Raw genomic sequence first — 21,949 nt, forward strand, 5'->3', positions numbered from 1 at the left:
CTCAGTCACGGCACTCAGACCTGTGTCTCCAACCAATGCATTCTCTATTGCCAGACCATAGAAGAGACATAAATCAATAGTAAAGTATTTAATCAAGACACAAACTATAGAAATAATGATGATGAGAATTAAGAGCATTTTTGGAAATCATAAAAGAGGGAAAAGGACCCACATGTGCAAAAATGTTTGTAGCAGTTCTTTTTGTGATAACAAAGAAGTGGAAAATGAGTAGATGTCCATCAGTTGGGGAATGACGGAGCAAGTTGTGAAACACAAAGATAATGGAATATTATTGTTCCATAAAAAATGATGAACAAGCTGATTGTAGAAGGACCTGGAAAGATTTATATGAACTGATGCTGAGCAAAACAAGCAGAACCAGGAATACATTGTACACAAAAACAGCAAACATGTGTGATAATCAACCATGAAAGACTTGGTTTTTCTCAGTTTGATCCAGAAAATGCCATCTGCATCCAGAAAAAGAACTAAGAAGACTAAATGTAAATCAATACATGCTATGTTTACTTCTTTTTTTTTCTGCTTTTTTATCTCTCCTATGGTTTTTATGTTTTGTTCTGGTTTCTCTCTCCCAACATGATCCATAAAGCAATGTGTATTAAAAATAAATAAATTTACTAGAAAAAAATAAGAGCATTCTTTACACTTACACAAAATAAATGCAATTTCCCATACCTCCAGAGGAATTACAATTTTAATTCCTCTTTAATATCCTTCGATTCCCAAAGGACAAAGTTATTTCAAGAACACCATCCTTATGGTAAACGTTTAGGTTATGGCCCGACCTGCCATCTAAAAGTCTGCCTGGAATTTTTTTGTTAGTAGGTGGAAGAATAGTTTATTTAAAGAAGTGATTGGAGTTAAGTGACTGGCTCAGGGTCACAGAACTAGTAAGTGTCAAGTGTCCAAGTCCTCCTGACTCCAGGATTGGTGCTCCATCCACTGCGTCACCTGGCTGACCCCAGGTTGAAGCATACTGGTCTCTTGCCCGGGCTATGAAATCATCAGCACCCTACCATGATTCCTGGCATTGGGAACCATGATGACCATTATGTTCTTTCTCCTATGCTTTTATCTCACCTGTGTCTGCTCACACAACCCTGCTTTAAAAAAAAAAAAAAGTGTTAAAATTACATTGTTCTCTTTTATAGCCCTATGGGTTATTTCTCCTTCAAATGCACCCCTTATTGAATCTCCCCTTCTAACAAAGAAACCCATTTGAACAAAGCCAACCAAGCTTGTGCACAAAATCCCCCACATGGTGCTCCTCCTTTTTACCAAGAGGAGGGATCTGCACTTCATCTTTAATTCTCCAACAATGATTATTGCAATTAATCAGAACTGAACTGCTCTTGAATCCCATTTTCCTTTACATTTTTGGCGTCTTTGGATATAGCGTTCCCTGATTCTGATTGTCTTTCTCTGGATGAATTCATACAAGTTGTTTAACATTTTTCTAGAATTCTTCATATCCCTCCATTTTATGGAGTGTTAGTCTTTATTTTCCCACACCAGTTTGTCCAGCCAATCCCCAATGATGGGCAGGCACCCCATTGTTTTTAAGTTTTTTGCTACTATATGTTGGGTACTATATGTTGATATGGAATAGCCTGTTCCTCTCTTTTTGACTTCCTGGGGTATAATATTGAAATCACTAAGTAAAAAAGTGTGCAACTTACAGGTGGGATTTTTCTCCCAGAATTCCAAATTCTTTTCTAGAAAGCTTGGACCAACTGACATATCCATCAGCAGCGTATGAGTGTACTTACCCAGCTTCTTAAACTTTCTACTTTATTGGAAACTCCCCCATCAGAACCTTCACCTGGTATAACTTTTAGTTCATGTTACGTGATCTCTTCATTGCAGAAATAATTACCAGGTGCCACGGGAGGGTCAAGGAGGAAGGTCATTATTGACAAAGGGGATCCAGGAAGGCTTCATGGAGGAAGTGATTTAGGGGGGACTTTAAGGAATGGGTAGAAATTCCAATAGAGTAAGTGTGGAAGGGAAGTCATCCTGGGCATGGGGAATGTTCAGCATATTCGGAGAACAACCCGTGGATCAGTTTGGGCGGAACAAGAATTTTAAACAGTATATGGACCAAGCATGTGTTTAAGAAGTGGGAATCTAGATGCGGTGGAGGAGTAACATTGATGGGGGATGGGTGGCCGGGGAGAGTATTTAGGCTTGGAAGATTACAAGGGTAATGAATGGAGCCATAAAGTGCACTGCCCTATTTCACCCCAAAGCAATGACAGGATTGATTTAATTGTGGTTTTGGAACTGGAAATGGGCTAAGAAGAGGAGGGAAGGGATGACTATGTGCTGATTGGCTGGTGAGACGAAGATGGCCAAGAAGCAAAGTGAATTAAGATGAATGACATCAGATGGAAGAGAAAGGGATGATGGTGCCAGACAGTGAGGGGCCAACTCAAAGAAGCTGAACTTAACTGGAACGCCAAGAGGGTGGAAATCCCAGCTGAGACACACAGAGACAAACCCCTCCATCTCCTGGCTCCAGTTTTCTCATCTATAAATCAGGGGAACAATCCTTGTCCCGCCCACCTTTTATGACTGCTCTGGGGAAAGTGTTTTGCCAGTGTTACAGGGTCACAGAAATAGGATGACAGTGATCGTTATGATGACTGCCAGGGAGCAAGTTTCTGGACGTCATTTCACTGGTCCCTTGAGGAAGAAAAGAGCAGGGAGGCCAGGTTTGGTGCTGCTGTGTTGGTTGGAAGGATCACCATCCCAGGCCTGGTCCCAAAACATCGCTACTTGAGGATTGATAGAATATTAATTGTGAGATTGATAAAGCCCCTTCCCCAAAATTATTTCATGAGGATATGGAAATTTTTGTTTCTCAGATAGCTGAGGTACAAATTTAGAATTGCACATGTTTAACCTACATCGGATTTCTTGCTGTCTGAGGATGGGGTGCTGGGAGAAAATTTTGGAATACAAGGTTTTGTGAAGATGAGTGTTGAAAACTATCTTTGCATGTATTTGGAAAAATAAAATACTATTTAAGAGAAAACATTAGTTCATGACGTCAGTAGTACAAATATAATTGTTCCAATTTACAGATGAGGAAACCGAGGTCCAAGATGTGCCCAAGCTCAAAGCCTGGGTCATGTGACTTTAAGTCCACTTGGAGTCCTTGGCACCACAAGTACCCGCCCCAGGAGCATCAGTCCCAGAACTCCCAGCCTGCGCAGGTCTCCAGCGGAGGGTCGTCTCACGGATCGCTGCCCACCTCATGCAGCTGCCTCTTTGTAGTAAACAGGGGTGGAGAACGGGCCTGGACGGCCCCAGTAATCCACAGCACGGAGCCGGTAGAAGCCAGTGACGTTGGCGTTATCTGTATGGGAAAGGAAGAAGTTTGGAGCTATGGCTATGAAAATCTCTGGAGAAGAGGCTCAGAGTGGGGGTGGGAAGTCTTGGGAGGAAGGAGGGGAGGACAAAGGGAACAGATAACAAAGTCGGACTGGGGATAATGTCAGGAAGGAGAAGCAAGCCTCCGAGGGCTTGGGGGCCTACCTGGAGCAAAGACAAAAAGGTTAAAAGTTGACTCCTTCCTTTTGATTCCTCTGTATATATGTCCGTGTTGGGAGAATTCAACGTCATATGTCCTCAGACATCTGGGGGGGAACAGAGGGAGAACAGCTATGAGCCTCAGGGGCCTCCAGTTTAAGTCAGACTGAGTCTCAAAGTTAAAGGCACTTAAGACCATTAAGTAGATTCCATTTGTTCAGTCATCTTTCAGTCATATCCAATTCTTTGTGAGCCCATTTGGGGTTTTCTTGGCAAAGATACTGGAGGGATTTGCTATTTCCTTCTCCAGCTTATTTTACAGATGAGGAAACTGAAACAAAGAGTTAAGCGACTTGCCTAGGGTCACACAGCTAGTAAGTGTCTGAGGCCAGATTTGAACTCTGAAAGATGAATCTTAATGACTCCTGACCCTGAACTAAATCCACAGTACCACTTAACTGCTCCAGAGTCACATTCTGACCAAGAATGGATCCCATCAAGTAGACATCCATCCTCTTCTTAAACACTTTCAGTGATGGGACTTCTTATTTCTTCAGCCCACTCCACTTTTGGTCACCTCTAACTGTTAAAAGTTTTCCTTCATCAACCAAATTCAATAAACATTTTTAAAGTACCTACTATGTGCAAGACATTACTCAGCTCCCAGAGGTAAAAGTATAAGCCAGAAATAGAATCTGGTTCAAAAAGCTTACAAATATTCTGGGAAAATTCAACATTTAAAAAGATAAATACAATATAATTGGGGGGAAAGATGAAAAATTAACAACTGGGAACATCACACAAAGGCTTTGTGTGCTAGGCAGCAGTACCTAAGAGGCATCTGGGAAAAAGCTAAGTTAATTCTGAGGGTTGATCAGGAGGACACAAATCCCAAGCATGAAGGTAAGAGATGAAATGTCACATATAAGGGATAATAATCCATCCACCAACATGATTGGAAGGAGATGTACGTGAAAGGGAAGCAATGTAAACAAATCTGGAAAGAAGGGCTCAAGTCAGACTGTAAAGAAATTCAAATATCAAGACAGCGACTTTGTGCTTTATCTTAAAGGCAAGGGGGAACCACAGGAGTCTCTTGAGTAGGGAAGTACCATAGAGCCAAAATCCATCTCTCCACAATTTTTTGTTGCTTCTTTGAGTTTTGTCCTTTGGGGTTTGGGTCAAAACTAGTGTCAGGATTGAGTCTAGTATATTAAGGTCAAGACTGAGATGGGGGTCAATACCAGGAACTAGAGCTGACACCAGTGCTACTGAGTCACAGCCCAGGGGAAGGGATGAATCAAAGAAAGAAGGGGAGGACTAATTACTTCCCCTCACACCCTCTCCCTCCAGCCAGACCGGCTTACCTGAAGTTCTCTCTACCTGATGTGCCATTCCCTACCTGAAACACTGAAAAACTCCCCTTGTCATGTCTGTCTGCAGCCTCAGCCAAGGCTTATTTGTCATTCCTAGTATGAATACTCTCCAGGGTCAACCTCCCAGCCCTCTCGAAAGGACTTAAAGTTGCTCAGTGGCTGACCTTGCACTACGACAGAAGGGGGCAGTGTCGTGTAGTGGAAGGAGTCTGGGACTCACTTTTGGCCTGAGCCAGTATCAAAGTGAGAAAAAGGATTTGGGGGCCCTGGGACTGGAGGGAGCTCAGGGTGGAAGCTGCCAGTTCTGTCGGGTTACAGGGACCACGTACAGCTGGGGGAGGCTGACTTACTGGGAGGAGGGACTGAACGGGAACCAAGAGAGGAAATGCTGGTGGTGATTTACTGCGGGCAAACAGAGAAACTGTGTATAAGGAGAGATGATGGAGGCGGGGCTCACAGTCCCCGAGATTTAATAGCTACATGACCTTGGACAAGCTACTTTTCTTCCCTGGAGGATGTCGAGAGGATGCTCAGGCAAAGCGAGCTCCAAGGTCCCTTTCAGCTCAGCCATACTTGAACCCTCCACAAGAAAGTCTAAAATCTGAACTATCCTTACCGGCATATTGGACAAGCCCATGACTCTACAAGCACTCTACTGATTGTCACAATTGGGGCTTGAATCTACAATTCTTTCTACTCTTTCTACTAATGTTTCTAGATGAAATAGCCCTAGATCAGAAGCCAAGCGTTTGGGACAAGAGTATAAATGTTTTAGCAACTGACTCTATGGGGAAAAAAAGGTACACATATTTTAAAATTTATTTTGCATTATTATTTTTTTCCTCACTTTAAGTCTAGATAATAAAAAAATTAATTAATTAAGGCCTGTTTGTAGCATTTGTTGGCTTCCAAGGAATAAATGCTCGCACTGAAACTTTAACAATCAGTTCTTGGTTTTGAGCTGGTCCCAGCATACCCCTGATTGGGTCTGTCTTAACATTTTTGGCTCTGTGACCCCAGCCTATTTCTTGCTTCTAAGCCTCATTTTTTCTCATCTGTAAAATAAGAATCATGACATTAGTTGAGACTCCATTACAGGGCTGTTGTGAAAGAAATCACTTTTGAACCACAAATTTGCTGCAGGAACAGTAGTGAAGGCAATGTGCTTGGTTTTTCCACTAACCAGCTGTGTGACCTTGGCCAAGCCCCTTTCTTCACTGTGCCTCAGTTTCCTCCTTTGAAAAAAAGAGTATTGAAAGATGTGATCCCTAAGGTCCTCCTATCTCTGAAATTCTACGATCCCATGATGAAACATTAAAAAAAAAGAAGTCAGTGCATGCATCTTTTCAGAGAATATTCTCCTTGAGCCAATCCCTCATCTGGAGAGTGTATCTACAGTATCATAGTGATTAAAGCCCGGTGAAATTGGGCTTCAATTTCCTCATCAGCAAAATTAAGGTATTTGAACTCACAGACTGTTAGCTCCCTGCTAGCTCTGAGATCCCCTATTCCTGACAGCATGCACATGACCATATATATACATACTTGGAATTCACGCAGGCATCATCCCAGATCAGAGTGATCTGCCCTCTCGTGAGAGGCAAGATTCGGACACCATTCACCTATCCAAGGGTAAAGTGAGAAAGAAATCCTTTATCAGTGTGAGTGATGCCGGTTCACCACTAGAGTCCTAGTCCCCTAAAGAAACTACTGTATTTGGTTTCTGAAGAGTCATGAGACTTTAGATTTCCCTGCCTGGAGGGTAGATACTTTCCCTGATGCTGACAGAAATGCCCAGATCTTTCTTTTTTTTGAACTTGGCTACGCTGATCAGTACAATGATCCACAATTCCAAAGGAGTCAATGATGGAAAAAAAATGCTCTTCACCTCTAGAGGGAGAACTGATGAACTTCTAGTGCAGACTGAAGTATAATTTTCTCACTTTCTTTATTCTTGGTTTTTTTAATTTAATATGGAGATATGTTTTGCATGTTTTCATATGCACAATTAATATTGCTTACTTTCTTTGGGTGGGGAGGGTAGAATAAAATAAGTAACAAAAATAAGTAAATAATAAAATGTAAAAAGTAAACCTTCCTTGGTCCTTCCATCCTTTCAAGTTGTTACCCAATCTTTTTTCCCCATTTCACAGCTAGCTTCTTAGTCATGGTTGTCTCCTTTCTCATCTTATCCACTCTCCTCAACCCTTTGAAATCTGTCTTGTGACCTCACTATTCAACTGAAACTCCTCTTTGCAAGGACTCTCATGACTCCAATTGCTAAGCTCATTGATCTTTTCTCAGTCTTCATGCTTCTTCATATTTCCTCTGCTTTCAACACTATCCACCTCCCCCTTCTCTCTTGGATACTGTCTTTGGCCTCCAAGATACTGCTCTTTTCTCAGTTTCCTTCTTCCTATGTGTTGGTGACTCTTTGGCAGTCTACCTTGTTTGTCTATCACTCATTTTTTGGTCCTGCATTCCAGGTCCTTCTATTAACACTTTATAAATGTTCTCTCCCTTCATCAATGATAAAAAATGATCAATGATCATCTGTAGCCAGATGATGTCCAAATCTACATCTCTACCCCATCTCTTGCCTGAAATCTAAGTCCTTACTTTGAGCTGTTTGCTGGTTATCTTCATAGGGATGTCCCATTAGGATCTCAACATAAACATGTCCAAAATAGAAGCTATTTCTTTTCCCCTTAAATCTGTCCCTTTTTCAAATTTCACTACTAAGAAGTCCCTCACCTCAAGGAAGGTCTGCTTTCCTCCCATTTTTTTTTCCCTTCTTCTTCTCCCCTTGGCCACTTCTGGGCCCTTTCCATACTGCTCCCTGAGGTCCCCAATTTCTTAGGGGCTTAAGAGGCTCCCTTTTCTGAGGTAGATGGTATTTTAAGAGAACTTTCTGATTCAATTTCTTGTAGCTTAACTGAAATTTGAAGCCAGGTCCTCAGGCTCTTATATTTGCTGTACAGGATGGGCTGCGATAAGACCCTAATGGTTGACTAGAAGAGATCTTAGATAGGACTTTGTACTTTTTTTTATCACTGAGCAGGGAATCCCATTGTTGTACCTGGTCTGGAGGCAGGTGTGGCTTTGAACACACATGAAGGAGAAGAATTGAGGGTATCGAAAGCTCCTGCTTTAGGGTCAGCTGGCCATTTTCAGGAAATGGAAATGGGCCTGTGGCTACAGCATCCTACAGAAATACAACATGATAGTAGGACACACACACACACACACACACACACACACACACACACACAGAACTGGATGTCATTTCCATTTCCAGCTACTTAGATACATAGAACAACATTGTGGAATGTCAGAAGGGGGAGGCCCCTAAAGAAACATATAACCCTTTCATTTTACAGAAGGAGAAACTGAAGCTCAGAGGGAAGAGACTAGAATCCATATCTCCTAGCTCTAATTCTATGGCTTATTTCACTGAGTAAGGATAAATGCAAATCCTTTATCTCTCTGACCATATCCCCCATTCCAAGAATGATTCTGGCCCCACTTCTTTCTTGGGCCTTCATGATCCTCATTTCATCCCCGATCCCTCATGTCCTTCCTGCCATTCCTCATCCATGAATTTTTGCCCTGTCTTTCCCAATATTGCTCTGGCCCCTCTCTTTGCTCTTTTGTCATTCTTTATTCCCATGCTGTTGTCTCATCCCTTCCCAACATCCAGGCTTGTTTCCTCCATGACACCCACCCACCCAATCTCTCTGACTGTACCTCAGTCTCTCTCATCTGCTGAAATTGCTTTATAGTAGGGAAGACAGGTGAGCCAAGTTTCTTCCACTCCAGGTAAGGGTTGGTGAGATTATTGTCCATATAGTAGGTCATGTAGACAAGATCTGTAGAGAGGCAGAGAAATGGAGCCCAAAAGAGTAAATAAGCAGGAGAGGCTGAGTTGGGTAGACGATGAGTCACAGTTGGAGATGAAAAACATGGTGGGTGGCAAGATAAAGGGCTGGAGCCAAGGGGATTGTAAGAATTCTGGAGAAGATGTGGTCCCTGCCTTTGAGTGTCTTAAGGGCTCACTATGCAAGAGTTCAGACTAGGTGTTTGGTTTGGTCTAAAACTAGAAGTGGGACAGAAGATTCAAGAAGCCAGATTTCAATTTACTATAAGGAAAAGCCTCAATAATTGGAACTTCCCACAAGTAGAATGAGCTGCCTTCAGGGATAGCCTCCCATCAAAGAGGTCTCAGATAGCTATGTGGATATCCTCCCATTTAGAATGTTATTGAGTCTTGCTAAAGGGTTGGAATAGAGCCTTCTGAAGGGGATGTGGATGGAGTTCTAGTCCTGGAGCCATCTTTCTGGGTTCAAATATGGCCTCAGACACTTATTATTATGTGAACCAGGGCAAGGCACTTAATGCTTTTTACCTCAGTTTCCTCATTTCCAAAATGAGCTGTAAAAGGAAATGGCAAACCACTCCAGTTTCTCTGCCCAAAAAACCTCAAATGAAGTCATGGAAAATTGGACACAACTGAAACAACAACATGATTCCGTACCTCAAATTGCTGTAGGCAAGAAAGGAGAGGGAGAGGGGGGGGAAGGGAGAAAGCGAAGGAGAAAGAAGGAGGAAGGGAGGGAGAGACACAGATTGAGACTGACTTAGAGAGAGCCCTGAAGAATGGATAGGAGTTAGAGAAGGTTTATGTGAGAAGCAGTGGTGAGCCTAGCTAAGCTGGAAGAGAAGATCCACAGAATAACTGAGGTGGATTGGGATGGGGCAGGGTGGAGTCATAGGCTCATAGACTAGAGCTGGAGTTTGATCTCTGATGAAGTTCTAGGGGTGACAAAGACCCCAGTTTGGGGGATAAGAATGCACTATTTGACAAAAATTGCTGGGAAAATTGGAAATTAGTATGGCAGAAACTAGACATTGACACACTTAACACCGGACACCAAGATAGGGTCAAAATGGGTTTATGATCTAGGCATAAAGAATGAAGAATGAGATTATAAATAAATTGGAAGAGCATAGCATAGTTTACCCCTCAGATCTGTGGAAGAGGGAGGAATTTATGACCAAAGAAGAACTAGATATCACTATTGACCACAAAATAGAAAATTTTGATTATATCAAATTGAAAAGTTTTTGTACAAACAAAACAAATGCAGACAAGATTAGAAGGGAAACAATAAACTGGGAAAACATTTTTACAGTCAAAGGTTCTGATAAAGGCCTCATTTCCAAAATATGTAGAGAATTGACTCTAATTTATAAGAAATCAAGCCATTCTCCAATTGATAAATGGTCAAAGGATATGAACAGACAATTCTCAAAGAAATTGAAACTATTTATAGACATATGAAAATATGCTCCAAATCATTATTAATCAGAGAAATACAAATTAAGACAACTCTGAGATACCACTACACACCTGTCAGATTGGCTAGAGTGACAGGGAAAGATAATGTGGAATGTTGGAGGGGATGTGGGAAAACAGGGACACTGATACATTGTTGGTGGAATTGTGAACACATCCAGCCATTCTGGAGAGCAATCTGGAACTATGCTCAAAAAGTTATCAAACTGTGCATACCCTTTGATCCAGCAGTTTTCTACTGGGCTTATACCCCAAAGAGATACTAAAGAAAGGGACCTGTATGTGCCAAAATGTTTGTGGCAGCCCTGTTTGTAGTGGATAGAAACTGGAAAATGAAAGGATGCCCATCCATTGGAGAATGGCTGGGTAAATTGTGGTATATGAACGTTATGGAATATTATTGTTCTGTAAGGAATGACCAGCAGGATGAATACAGAGAGGACTGGCGAGACTTACATGAACTGATGCTAAGGGAAATGAGCAGAACCAGGAGATCATTATATACCTCAACAACGATACTGTTCGAGGATGTAATCTGATGGAAGTGGATCTCTTCCATAAAGAGAGCTAATTCAGTTTCAATTGCTCAAGGATGGACAGAAGCAGCTACACCCAAAGAAAGAACACTGGGAAATGAATGTAAACTGCTTGCATTTTTGTTTTTCTTCCCGGGTTATTTATACCTTCTGAATCCAATTCTCCCTGTGCAACAAGAGAACTGTTCGGTTCTGCACATATATATTGTATCTAGGATATACTGTAACCTATTCAACATGTAAAGGATTGCTTGCCATCTGGGGGAGGGGGTGGAGGGAGGGAGGGGAAAAATTGGAAGAGAAGTTGAGTGCAAGGGATAATGCTGTAAAAAATTACCCTGGCATGGATTCTGTCAATAAAAAGTTATTTAAAAAAAAAAAGAAGAAGAAGAAAAAGTTCTAGGGGTGAATCTAAAAGGGTCTTAAGAAATCCTGGGAATTGCTCCCTTAGCCATGGTACTTTACATTTTACAAAAGGCTTTGTCACCACAAATCTACAAAGTAGGAAGTAAAAGGATAATCCTCATTTTAAGGAAATCGAGGCCCAAAGATGGCACATGACTTACCCAGTGTCACTTGAGTAAGAGGCATGCCAACTAGGACTAGAACCCAGCCTGGGACCTTTGTACCACAAAGCTTATTTGAGAGTCTCAGACAAAGGCACCCTGACTTTGTGCCACACATGAGGGGGACCCACAGAAGTTTCTTGAATAGGAAGAGGGCTCAGAAGCCCACTCAAGTCTCTTCTGGCTCTCACCTGTAGCTGGTGGGACATTGTTGAGCTGTATAGTGACAGTGCTGAGATTGGCAGATGTCTGATTGTCATCACTGGCATATACCAGCACTGTGGCCTGCCAGCTGTCTAGTGAAGATGGCTCCTCAGGCCAGTGAGAGGTGGCTAGTACTCCCAGTGTGTGATTGCTGTCCACCAGCAGCCCCTCACAGCGAGCTTCTGTCCACAGCTGAGTTCCACCTGTAAGTACAGAAAAATAGCTACTCATGTGTTAGGGACTGGATTAGTCAGGCTTTGAAGCATGGGAGAGGCCCTGTATCAGTGAGGTGTGAAGGGCAAGGCTCCAGGGGGGAGAAGCCTATCTCTTTCCACTTTAAAATTTCATTCCTTTGGATTAAATTGGACCCTTTCATCCCCTACCCTAATTCCAGGGAAGCTATCTATAATCCCCATCAGAGATGGAGAAGGAAAGAGGGGCAAGGAAAAAAGAAAGAGATGGAATAGTGGAATATAGTGAGGGGAAAGAGAAAAAAAAGAATGGATGTGGGAGACCGAGACAGAAACAGAGAGTCAGAAAGACAGAAACGAAGCAGAGAGGAAAAGGAGAGAGAATTGAGAGAGACAAAGAAGTGAGGGAGAGAGAGGGATGGAAGGAGGGTCAGAGAAAGGGGAAGAGAAGGGGAGGGAGAAAAGGAAGGAAGGAGAGAGGAAAGGAGAGAAAGAAAAGAGAAAAGAGAGAGTAAGGGAGGGAGACAGGAAAGACAGAAAGGAAAAAGGCAGAAAAGGAGACCAAAAGAGATAGAGGAGATAGAATGATTTAGAAAGAGACAAAAGGAGGAAGAGAAGACAAAGAGCAGGAAAGACAAAAGGGAAAAGAGAGAGGGGGAAGGAATCAAAGTTGAGGAATTAATAGAAATGAGAGGGAGGAGATGAGAACAGGGAGAAAGGCCAAGAATGGGAGATGGACAATTAGTGGAGGAGGAGGAGGAGGAGGAGGAGGAGGAGGAGGAGGATGGGGAAGAAGGGAGGCTGGCAGAAAGGCAGAGAGATGCCAAAGGGAAGCAGACAGAAGGGGCAGAGAGTGGTCCCAGGGAGCCTGTGCCCAGGATCCCCATGGCTTGATGCACCTTACCCAGCAGGGCCAGCAGCCCCATGGCAGTGAGCACTGGCTTTCGGACTAGGTGCACATGGGGCGGCTCTGTGTTGTTCATCTGGAAGCGGGCAGTCAGTGTCCTCTGAGTAAAGTGGTGTGGGTGGTAGCTCAGGAAGGCATTATCATTGCTCAGCAGGGTATAGTTCAGGGTATTGTTGGGCTCGGACAGCAAGGTCTGATGCTGGGCTATGACCTAAAAGGAGGGGCAACTTGGAACAGCTGGAAGCCCCCACCCACCACCAGGCACTCCACCACTAGATGTTTTCATCCCCCTTCTCAAGCCCCAGAGTCATAGAGCATCTGAAAGGGATTGGATCTTAGACAGCACTGAAGCTAGTCCCTTCATTTTCAAGTGGGGGAAACTGAGGCGCAGATAGGGGGGGAAAACTTTCCCAACTCACATGAATTAGTCTCGGATCCAGGATAAATCCCGAGTTTCCTAACTTAGCCCAGGGCTTTTCCAACTCATTTCTTTCTCTATTGCCCCTTTGCCAGTCTCACTCATCTCTTTTTGCTGTATCTCACTCTCCCTTCTCCCTCCTTCTGTCTCTCTGTCTCTCCCCCCTCTTCCTTCCTTCCTCCTTCCTTTCTTTTCTCCCTCCCTTTTTCTTTTCTCCCTCCCTTCTTTCTTCCCTCCTTCCTTCTCTCCCTCTCTTCCCCTCCTTCCCTCTCTCCTCTTTCTTCCCTCCCTCCCTTTCTCCTCTCTCTCCCTACATCCCTCTCCTCTCCCTCAACCTAGGAGCAGCTAAGTGGTCCAGTAGTTGAGTGCTGGACCTGGAATCAGAAAACAAGCTCAAATTTGGCCTCATACACTTGGCTAGTTGCATGACCCAAATACTTCACTTCTGTCTGCTTCAGTTTCCTCAATTGTGAAACAGGACTCATAATAGCACCTACCTCCCAGGATTGTTGTGAGGATCAAATACTTAGCACAATGCCTGGCACAGAGTAGGTACTTAACAAATTCTTGATTCCTTCCCTCTCACCCTCCTCTCTGTCTCTCCCCCAACTCTGCTTCTCTACCTGATGCTCCCACCTTCTTTGCGCTTTCCACCTGGATTTTTCAGCATCCAGTGCTTGCCACATTGGAGTGAACAAGCATGGAGATCCATGAAATGCTTTAGCGAAGCCTCTTGGTTCAACAAAGACAGAAAGCCTGGAAGCTAGAGGGAAGCTCACCTTCACAACCATCGATGCATAGGTCACATCCGCTCTCCAGATCTGAGGCTGGGACCAGCCCACCAGAGGGTCAGCCTCATCGTTATAAATGGGGACATGGGAGAAATTGGGGAAAAGGCTCTGGATCTGCTGGACAACTTCCTTTTCCTGCTCAAGGATGTAGAGAGAGCTGCCCCCACCCTGCAAGAATCCCAAGTTAGGCTGTTAGACCAGGGGGCCAGTCCCTCCTTGTCTCCTTCATTCACTTCACCAGACAGTATCTAGTGTTTAGCATCCCTTTGGGTTGCCAAGGAGATATACTTGCTAAACCAGACAGAGAAATCACCTGGTGATTCTATCCCGATCCCTCCCCAGGGGACTGTCCTAATCTTATGGCTCCCTGGTCCAGACACTGACAAGGTAGCCCCTCCTCTCCTAAGGGACGGTGGGAATAACTGAAACTATAGGGAGACGTCACCGGGCTGGAGAGTGCCAGAACCCTGGCAAGTGGGAAGGGGCAGCCAGCTCCACAAGCAGCTGTACCAGGAACCAAGGGAAGTGCCCTGGGAACTTCAGGGAAGCAGGCCAGCCAGGAAATTACTAGTGCCAGACTCCAGAATGGGACCGAACAGGAAACACGGAGCAGACGCGGTTGCGCCACATTCAGGCTACAGATACTGGAGCTGATGGTTTCTCACTCCCCTCCGCTCTTCTCTCAAATGAGGCCATTCGGAAAAGTGCTTAGCACAGAGCCTAGCACATAATGGGGGCTTAATAAATACTTATTCCATTCCCTTTCTTTCCTTGTCTTTCTAGGGTCATGTGTCTGTTTCCTGAGAGTTTCTTTGGCTTTTTGGCTTTTTCTTTTTTCTCTCTTCTGTTTTTAAGTGTGATCAGTGTGGCTGACCACCGTATCGCCAGCTTGTGTGTATCCCTGGCAGAAAGAGTCAATGTGAAGAATGTCCAGCATGAGGGAGAAACAGATTTGGTTACACTTAGCAGGCTGGTTCTGCCTGAGGACTCAGTGGACAAAGGAGAATGAATCGTGGGGGGGGAGGGGGGAGTGTACGTGTGTGTATGTGTATATATACATATATATGTGTGTGTATAAACAATTTCTAAATGCAGAGAAACTTGGTCCCAGATTTTTATAGACAAATGAGTCAAAAAATTTTAGCTCTGTATGTGCAAATTTTTATAGACAAATGAGTCAAAAAATTTTAGCTCTGTGTGTGTGTGAAAGAGAGAGACAGAGACAGAGAAAAACAGAGAGCTAGACAGAGAGAGACAAAGAGACAGAGACAGAGAGAGACAGAAAGAGAGAGGGCTGTGATGAGCTAGCTTTGAGAGGAGACGGGGTTTGGCTCTTCCTTTCCCATAGTTTTCTTCTGTCTTGTTAGAAAGGAAAACCATCCCTCCAAGAAGGATTGTAGGAAGTAGCTCAGAAGTAGTCTTTAGAGTGTAAACTCAAGGGCAGGAACTTTTTGCCACCTTCCTTTGAATTGCTGGCATTTAGCAGTGTCTGACATCAGTGTGGCTGACCAACGTATCGCCAATTTGTGTGTATCCCTGGCAGAAGATTAATAAATGCATTTTGACTTGTTCTGGTAATAGCGGGGTGAGAGGGAGCGTAGCCCCACTGCAACACCATCACTAGTGCTAGACACATATGGGTATGAAAATTTACCATAATAAGGCCAAAGGAGCCATTTAGGCAAAGCACTGTGATTTGATCCTGGATGGACTTCATTGAGGTGATCTTATCCGAGCTGGACCTTAAAGAGAGTAACTTTACAATTTGAAGATGAATGGGCAGAGGGAAATAGAACGATCTGAATGAATAATCATTCATGAAGGATAGTGTAGGCAAATACATAATGGAGGGCAAAGATTTAATTCATACTGAAGTGTGAAAGACTAATAGAAATTTTCTGGTTTCTTTAGCTCCCCAGTTCAGCTCCTGAGGGATCCACCCAAGACCCACTTACCTTCCGGTGCAAGGAGATATAATCCAGGCGCACGCCTTTCTCACCCGTGAAGAAGTTTGTCCCATTGTAGCAGTGGCTGAGTAAGTTCCAGCAAATGGGGGACTTAGGGAACGGATGGAAGGAGTCACCAGGTCCTCCAAACTTCAGCCTCGAGCTTGCTTCCCTCAGGCCTTCTGAGCAGGCATCATAATAGTTCAGGAAGCCTACGACCAAAAACTACGGTCATTCACTCATCTCTTCATCCACTTACTATTATCGTTCAGTTGTCCCCAAGTCTTCATGACCCCATAGAGGTTTCTGGGCAAAAAGACTAGAGTGGCCATTTCTTTCTCCTGCTCATTTCAGAGATGAGGAAACTAAGGTAAATAAGGGTAAGTGACTAACCCAGGCTCACACACCTAGCAAGTGTCTGAGACTGGATTTGATGAGTCTTCCTGATTCAACCCTGCACTTTATCTATTAAGGCACCTAGCTGTCCGACTTATTCAGGTACTGATTCTTTATTCATTCACTCATTTACTCTTTCATTAACTCATTCATTCATTCATTCACTTATTCATTAATCTATTTACTTATCCAAACACTAAGTAAATGTGCTCAGTAAACACTGACTTGAGTTTGGTCAACACAGGCTGTTTGGGTAAAGTATTACCTTTCTCCTCCAGGAAATCGCCCTAGTATGAGAAGACTTCTCAGGATTCCACACTAATCTCTTCCTCCTCTGCCCTCCCAGAGGCCTTATGGTCCGCACCACACTCTCCAGCTCCCACTCACCCAGAGAGCTGCACTTTGCTCTCACTGCCATTTCATGGTGGTATGTCTTGTCTCCTCCTCCCACCCCCACAGATATAAAGTCTTCAAGAACAGAGAAGAAAGGCAAAGAATGCTGGACCGCTAATCACGAGACTCCACAGCTGAGCTATTTAAACTACACGACTATGGGAAAGTCATTTAAGCTCTGAACTTCTTGTCATTCAGTCATGTCCAACTCTTTGTGACTCCATTTGGGATTTTCTTGTCACAAATACTAGAATGGTCTGCCATTTCCTTCTCCAGCTCATTTTATAAAAGAGAAAACTGGGGCATACAGGATTAAGTGACTTGCCCAAACACACAGCTAAGTATCAGAGGCATTTTATTCACTGTGCTACTTAACTGCCTCAATTTGCTCACCTGCAAAATGGGGAGGATAACCCTGCAGACTTCCACAAGTCTTTATTGTGAGGCTGTAATAATCCTCATGTAAAATGTAATAATACAACATGTATGAAAAAGTTTTGTTGGTCATTATGTTGGTTCCCTCACAAAGTCTGGGAAAGCACATCATGAAGTCAAATAACCAGAGTTAGAGACCTACCTATTCTACTCTTCTCATTTTATAAAGAAACTGGAATCCAGAGAAAGCAGGGGGCTTGCTTAAGGCCACACAGTGAATCACAGGCAGACTGGGAATAAAACCCAAATTTTCTGAACTGAGAATGTTTTAAACAGACTCAATTCTTTCAAAAGGCTATCAAACTGTGCATACCCTTTTATCCAGCTGTGTCTCTACTGGGTCTGTATCCCAAAGAGATTATTAAAAAGGGAAAGGGACCCACATGTGCAAAAATGTTTGTCGCACCCTCTTTGTAATGGCCAGAAACTGGAAACTGAGTGGATGCCCAATGGTTGTGGAATGGCTGAATAAATTGTGGTATATGAATATTATGGAATATTATTGTTCTGTAAGAAATGACTAACAGAATGATTTCAGAGAGGCCTGGAGAGACTTACATGAACTGATGCTGAGTGAAGTGAATAGAACCAAAAGAACAGTTATTCACAGCTACAGAAAGATTATGTGATGATTAACTGTGATGGATTCTTTTCAACAATGAGGTGATTTAGACCAATTCCAATAGACTTGTGATGGAGAGAGCCATTTGCATTCAGAGAGAAACTGTGGGGACTGAATGTGGATCACAAAGTAGTATTTTCATCTTTGTTGTTGCTGTTATTATTTGCCTACTTGTTTTTTTTTCTTTTTCATTCTTCCCCTTTGATCTAATTTTTATTGTACAGCATTATACATGTGGAACTTTGTTTAAAAAATGAATTAAACTCAATGCTTTTGCACAAGCAGTAGGCAGGTCCTCATCTTGTACCTAGAGTGACCTCATCTTCTTCCCTCACTCCTCTGCCATCTGAGAAAACACTTGCATACCTTGAATCGTCATGGACACATTGTCAAAGTCGTGATGATCTGGCTCATTCCAAGTTTCAAAATTCCATCTGGAGACATGGTGCAAGCCGTACTTCTCTGCAAATGAGACCGCGAGGGATGTCAAAGCTACTGTCAGCACAAGCTTCACAGATAAAAACTGATGAGGAACATTTCAGCCCACACGCTACCACCCCCAGTGATTCTAAGTGACTCTACAACACCTCCAAACACTTTGCTAACTTCACAACTGTTTCCCCTGGAGAGTGCCGGTGTGTCATTCCCCAGCTTCTAAGAGCAGACAGATCTAACTTAATCACAATCTGTTTGCATGTGAAAATTTAATAACTATAAAAATAAGCTTTAAATATTTATTAAATATCCTTGAGAGCCTCTATCCTAAAACACTGAAAAACAAAGAACATGGAATGTCAGAGCTGGGAGGATTCTTAGAACGTGGTATGGCAAAATGGAGAAGATATTTTAAGAGACCATCTAGTCCCACCCCCTCAATTTCCAGATCAGGAAATTAAGGCTTAGAGAAGAGAACCTGACTGAAATCAGTTAGCTTAAGTTCAGGAGTACCTGAAAGGAATCTGCTAATTTCTTTCAAAGAATCCTAAGTTCTTTTCCTGACCTCATGAGTTCAGATGGATTTTCCCTGCTCCACAGCCTGACTGTGAGATTTAGTTCCATCGACTATTCCCAACCTTTCTTGTCTCCTGGCATTGCTAACCTAACTTAGGCCATTAGGCAGAATGTTGTTGAAGCTGTTATCAACATGTCAAGGGAAGGGGGTGGCTGGTTTTGTTTCACTATTTTTCCTTCTTACAAGAGATGGTTCCCTAGGGAGTCTGAGGCAATAACAATTGAATGGAAAGCAAAAGGCATCAAGAAAATGTGAACAACCCATTTCTATCTCACTTTATGTTTTTCACAGTGGTTTCCCCTCCAATATCTCACCAAGTCCTCACCAGACAATCCCTATTTTTAAGGGTCTGAAGGGCGGCTGTCTAGGAAGAAGGTTTGGCTTGCATCTTCTTAGTGAGAAGAGCACACTGTCTTTGGAGTCCTTGGACTGGGTTCAAATCCTGCCCCTACCTAAGTTAGTTAAGTAACTCTCTCCGAACCTTGACCCCAATTTTCTCATCTGTAAAATAAAGTTGGATTCAATAGTCCAGAGCTATGATCATATATGTACTCGCTTTACTGTTACCCAGAAGGGCAGAACTAGAAGAACCAAAGAAAGTCTAAAGGTAAATTTAGATTCAGTGGAAGAAAAAGTTGCTAACAATTAGAGTTATCTAAATCTGCTCTACCACTTTGTACACAGTAACAGCCAGGTTGTGTGATGATCAACACTGATGGACTTGGAACAGAGCTAGGTTTCACAGTAAGTTAAGACCATTCAAAATTGTAAGAATCCAGGGCAGCAAGGTGCTACATCAGATGGAGCACCAGCCCCTGATGTCAAGAGGAAATGAGTTCAAATCCCTTCTCAGGAACTAGCTGTGTGACTAAGTCACTTCACCTTGACTAATTCCAAAAAACAAACAAATAAAAAAATGATTCCTGGAATTGAATCTAGATATGAGATGATAAGAGCTCAACAAGAAAATATGTTTTTCATGACTGTACATGTATAACTATCAAATTGATTGCCTTCTCAATGATTGGGGAGAAGAGGGAGATGGAAGAGAATTTGGAGTTTGAAGTTATTTTTAAAATTTTAATAGTTTTTATATGTAATTTACATGTAAAAATTTAAATAGTTAATTTTTAAAAAAAGATTAAATGGAACCCACACTGAAGCCTTTCAAGACTTACCAATATATCTCTTAGCCAATAGGGTGACCAGATTCTTCCATTCATACACCTGCTTCTTATCTTCAAAGTCAGTAAAGTATCCGGATGGGCTCCCCATCAATTCAAATCCTTGAATACATGAAAATACTTTTCAATGTCCTTAAGAAGACTTTCCCAAATGAGAGAGAGTATCCTGGCTCACTAACAGAGAAACAGCCAGACTATCAGAGCCAGGGCAGGCAAGCAATGCCCAAAAGGATTTCAGTCTGCACTTGATGGGTTGGCTGACTTGATTCATTCTTTCATTCATAAGAGCTCAGAAATTGGAGAGGTCAATAAGGGAAGGAAAGACTCCTAGAATTCCTCGACTAAAGATAGGCAAGGTTTGAAGCAAATGGGGGAGAACAAGAAAGAAGAACAGTATAAGCAAAAAATGTAGATAAGCCCGTCATGCTCAGGGAACAATAAGGAAACTTAATGAATGAGCTGGAACTGAGGATCTATGTAAGAAAAGTCATAGAAAGTAAGGCTACGAAAGTAAGATGGAGCAAAATTGTAGAGGGCCTCAAATGTCAGAGTGAGGAGGTTGGATTTAATCTTGAAAGCAAGGAGAAGTCACTGGAAGTGTCTGAGGAGTAAAACTATCTCATGAGGAAAGGAGAGAGCCAGGGCTAGGCTTAAATCTCCCCTGTGGGTCCTAATTATCTTTCTATTACTAGAACTCAAGAATTCACTGGAATTCTTTGATTTCAGAATTTTTAAAGAATTCATCGAAATTCTAAAAACTGTATTTCCCGATTCATTTACCTGGAATGAGTTTATTCTCCTGGAGAAGATCCAAAAATCTATCCAGGTTGGTAAAGTTGTAACGAAGGTCTCCATCAATGACACTGCAGAGATATTCTCAAAGTTAGATAGACTTAAAAAGAAAGATTATAGCATTTTCAGACAAATGGGATGGCATTAAATGTAAAAAGGCCTGGGAGAAGCCAACTTCTAGTGATAAGAAACAAAGTGAAGTCTTTGATGCATATTAATTGTATGATCTTAGATAAGATGTTTTACCTGAGCCCCTGTTTCTACAAAATGAGGAAAATGAATGAAAAAGCATTTATTGGCTGATTACCATGTGAAGTATTATCTACCTCATAGGGTGATTATGGGAAAAGCACTCTGTGAACCATAAAGCCCCTACAGAAATGTAAACTAAAGGCCTACTTTAGCATAGTGTATGACATGTAGTAGAAACTTAATAAACTCTTGCTTGCTTAACTTGATTTATTATTATGTGAGGTTGGATAGAATACTGTATTTGGAATCAAAGGGGTTAGGCTTGAATCCCAGCCCAGTTACTTAAGTCAGAGGGAGAAAATGGATCACAGCATTTAGAGATAAAGAGACCCCAGAGAGCAGCTGGTTCAACCCCACCTAATTTTGTTTTTAAGTTTTATTGATTTTTTCCCCTTTGTATATAGTTATTTTCATATATTACTTCTCCCCCATCCATATATCTTTCCCTTCAAATACTCCCTTCTTCCTAAGTGCCCTATAAAGGCATCAACATCTTCCCAATTTCCTAGGCTCAAAACCTGGACGTCATCCTCAGCTCCTCTGCCTCATTCTCACTCACCCACCCCACTCCCAAGCCCCATTCAATCTGTTGCCAAGAATAGCTCTTAGTCCTATAGATTTGTATCTGTTCTTTATATATCTTGGATATAAAACTTTTTGTAGGAAAACTTGCCACAGTGACTTTTTTTTCTTCCAGTTAACTCTTTCTCTTGTGATTGTAATTTCATTTGTTTTGTTTGTGCAGAAACTTAATAGACATTCATCCAAAAATAATTTCTTTGGAATTTGAGTTAAAATTCTATATGCTGAACTGATACTGAGTAAATTGAGCAGAGCCAGGAGAACATTATACACAGTAAGAGCAACATTGTGGGATGATCAACTATGAAAGGCTTAGCTCTTCTCAGCAATGTAGTGATCCAGGGCAATTCCAAAAAAAACTTGGGATGGAAAATGCCATCCACATTCAGAGAGAGAACCATGGAGACTGAATACAGATTGAAGCATATTATTTTC

At 42.5% G+C, this 21,949-nt stretch overlaps 1 protein-coding gene across 2 annotated transcripts in view; it reads right to left on the reverse strand.

Annotated features, from left to right (window-relative positions):
* Nucleotides 1-3,073: 3,073 nt before the first annotated feature.
* The window catches only part of IDUA (alpha-L-iduronidase), a 74,065-nt gene continuing 55,189 nt past the window's right edge, over nucleotides 3,074-21,949 (reverse strand). Inside the window, exons 3-14 of one of the 2 annotated variants that reach the window (XM_051966297.1) lie at nucleotides 20,669-20,751; nucleotides 19,883-19,990; nucleotides 18,059-18,154; nucleotides 15,856-16,058; nucleotides 13,889-14,068; nucleotides 12,689-12,902; nucleotides 11,581-11,796; nucleotides 8,679-8,800; nucleotides 8,011-8,136; nucleotides 6,477-6,553; nucleotides 3,562-3,662; nucleotides 3,074-3,382 (exon numbers count right to left, since the gene is read on the reverse strand). In XM_051966297.1, coding sequence (XP_051822257.1) covers nucleotides 3,279-3,382; nucleotides 3,562-3,662; nucleotides 6,477-6,553; nucleotides 8,011-8,136; nucleotides 8,679-8,800; nucleotides 11,581-11,796; nucleotides 12,689-12,902; nucleotides 13,889-14,068; nucleotides 15,856-16,058; nucleotides 18,059-18,154; nucleotides 19,883-19,990; nucleotides 20,669-20,751 — 1,630 coding nt within the window. In that variant the 3' untranslated portion in view covers nucleotides 3,074-3,278. The remainder of the gene's footprint in view (nucleotides 3,383-3,561; nucleotides 3,663-6,476; nucleotides 6,554-8,010; nucleotides 8,137-8,678; nucleotides 8,801-11,580; nucleotides 11,797-12,688; nucleotides 12,903-13,888; nucleotides 14,069-15,855; nucleotides 16,059-18,058; nucleotides 18,155-19,882; nucleotides 19,991-20,668; nucleotides 20,752-21,949) is intronic. The other variant, XM_051966298.1, reaches the window with a different exon arrangement.

Source organism: Antechinus flavipes, chromosome 6 (assembly GCF_016432865.1).
Source record: "Antechinus flavipes isolate AdamAnt ecotype Samford, QLD, Australia chromosome 6, AdamAnt_v2, whole genome shotgun sequence".
NCBI lineage: Eukaryota > Metazoa > Chordata > Mammalia > Dasyuromorphia > Dasyuridae > Antechinus > Antechinus flavipes.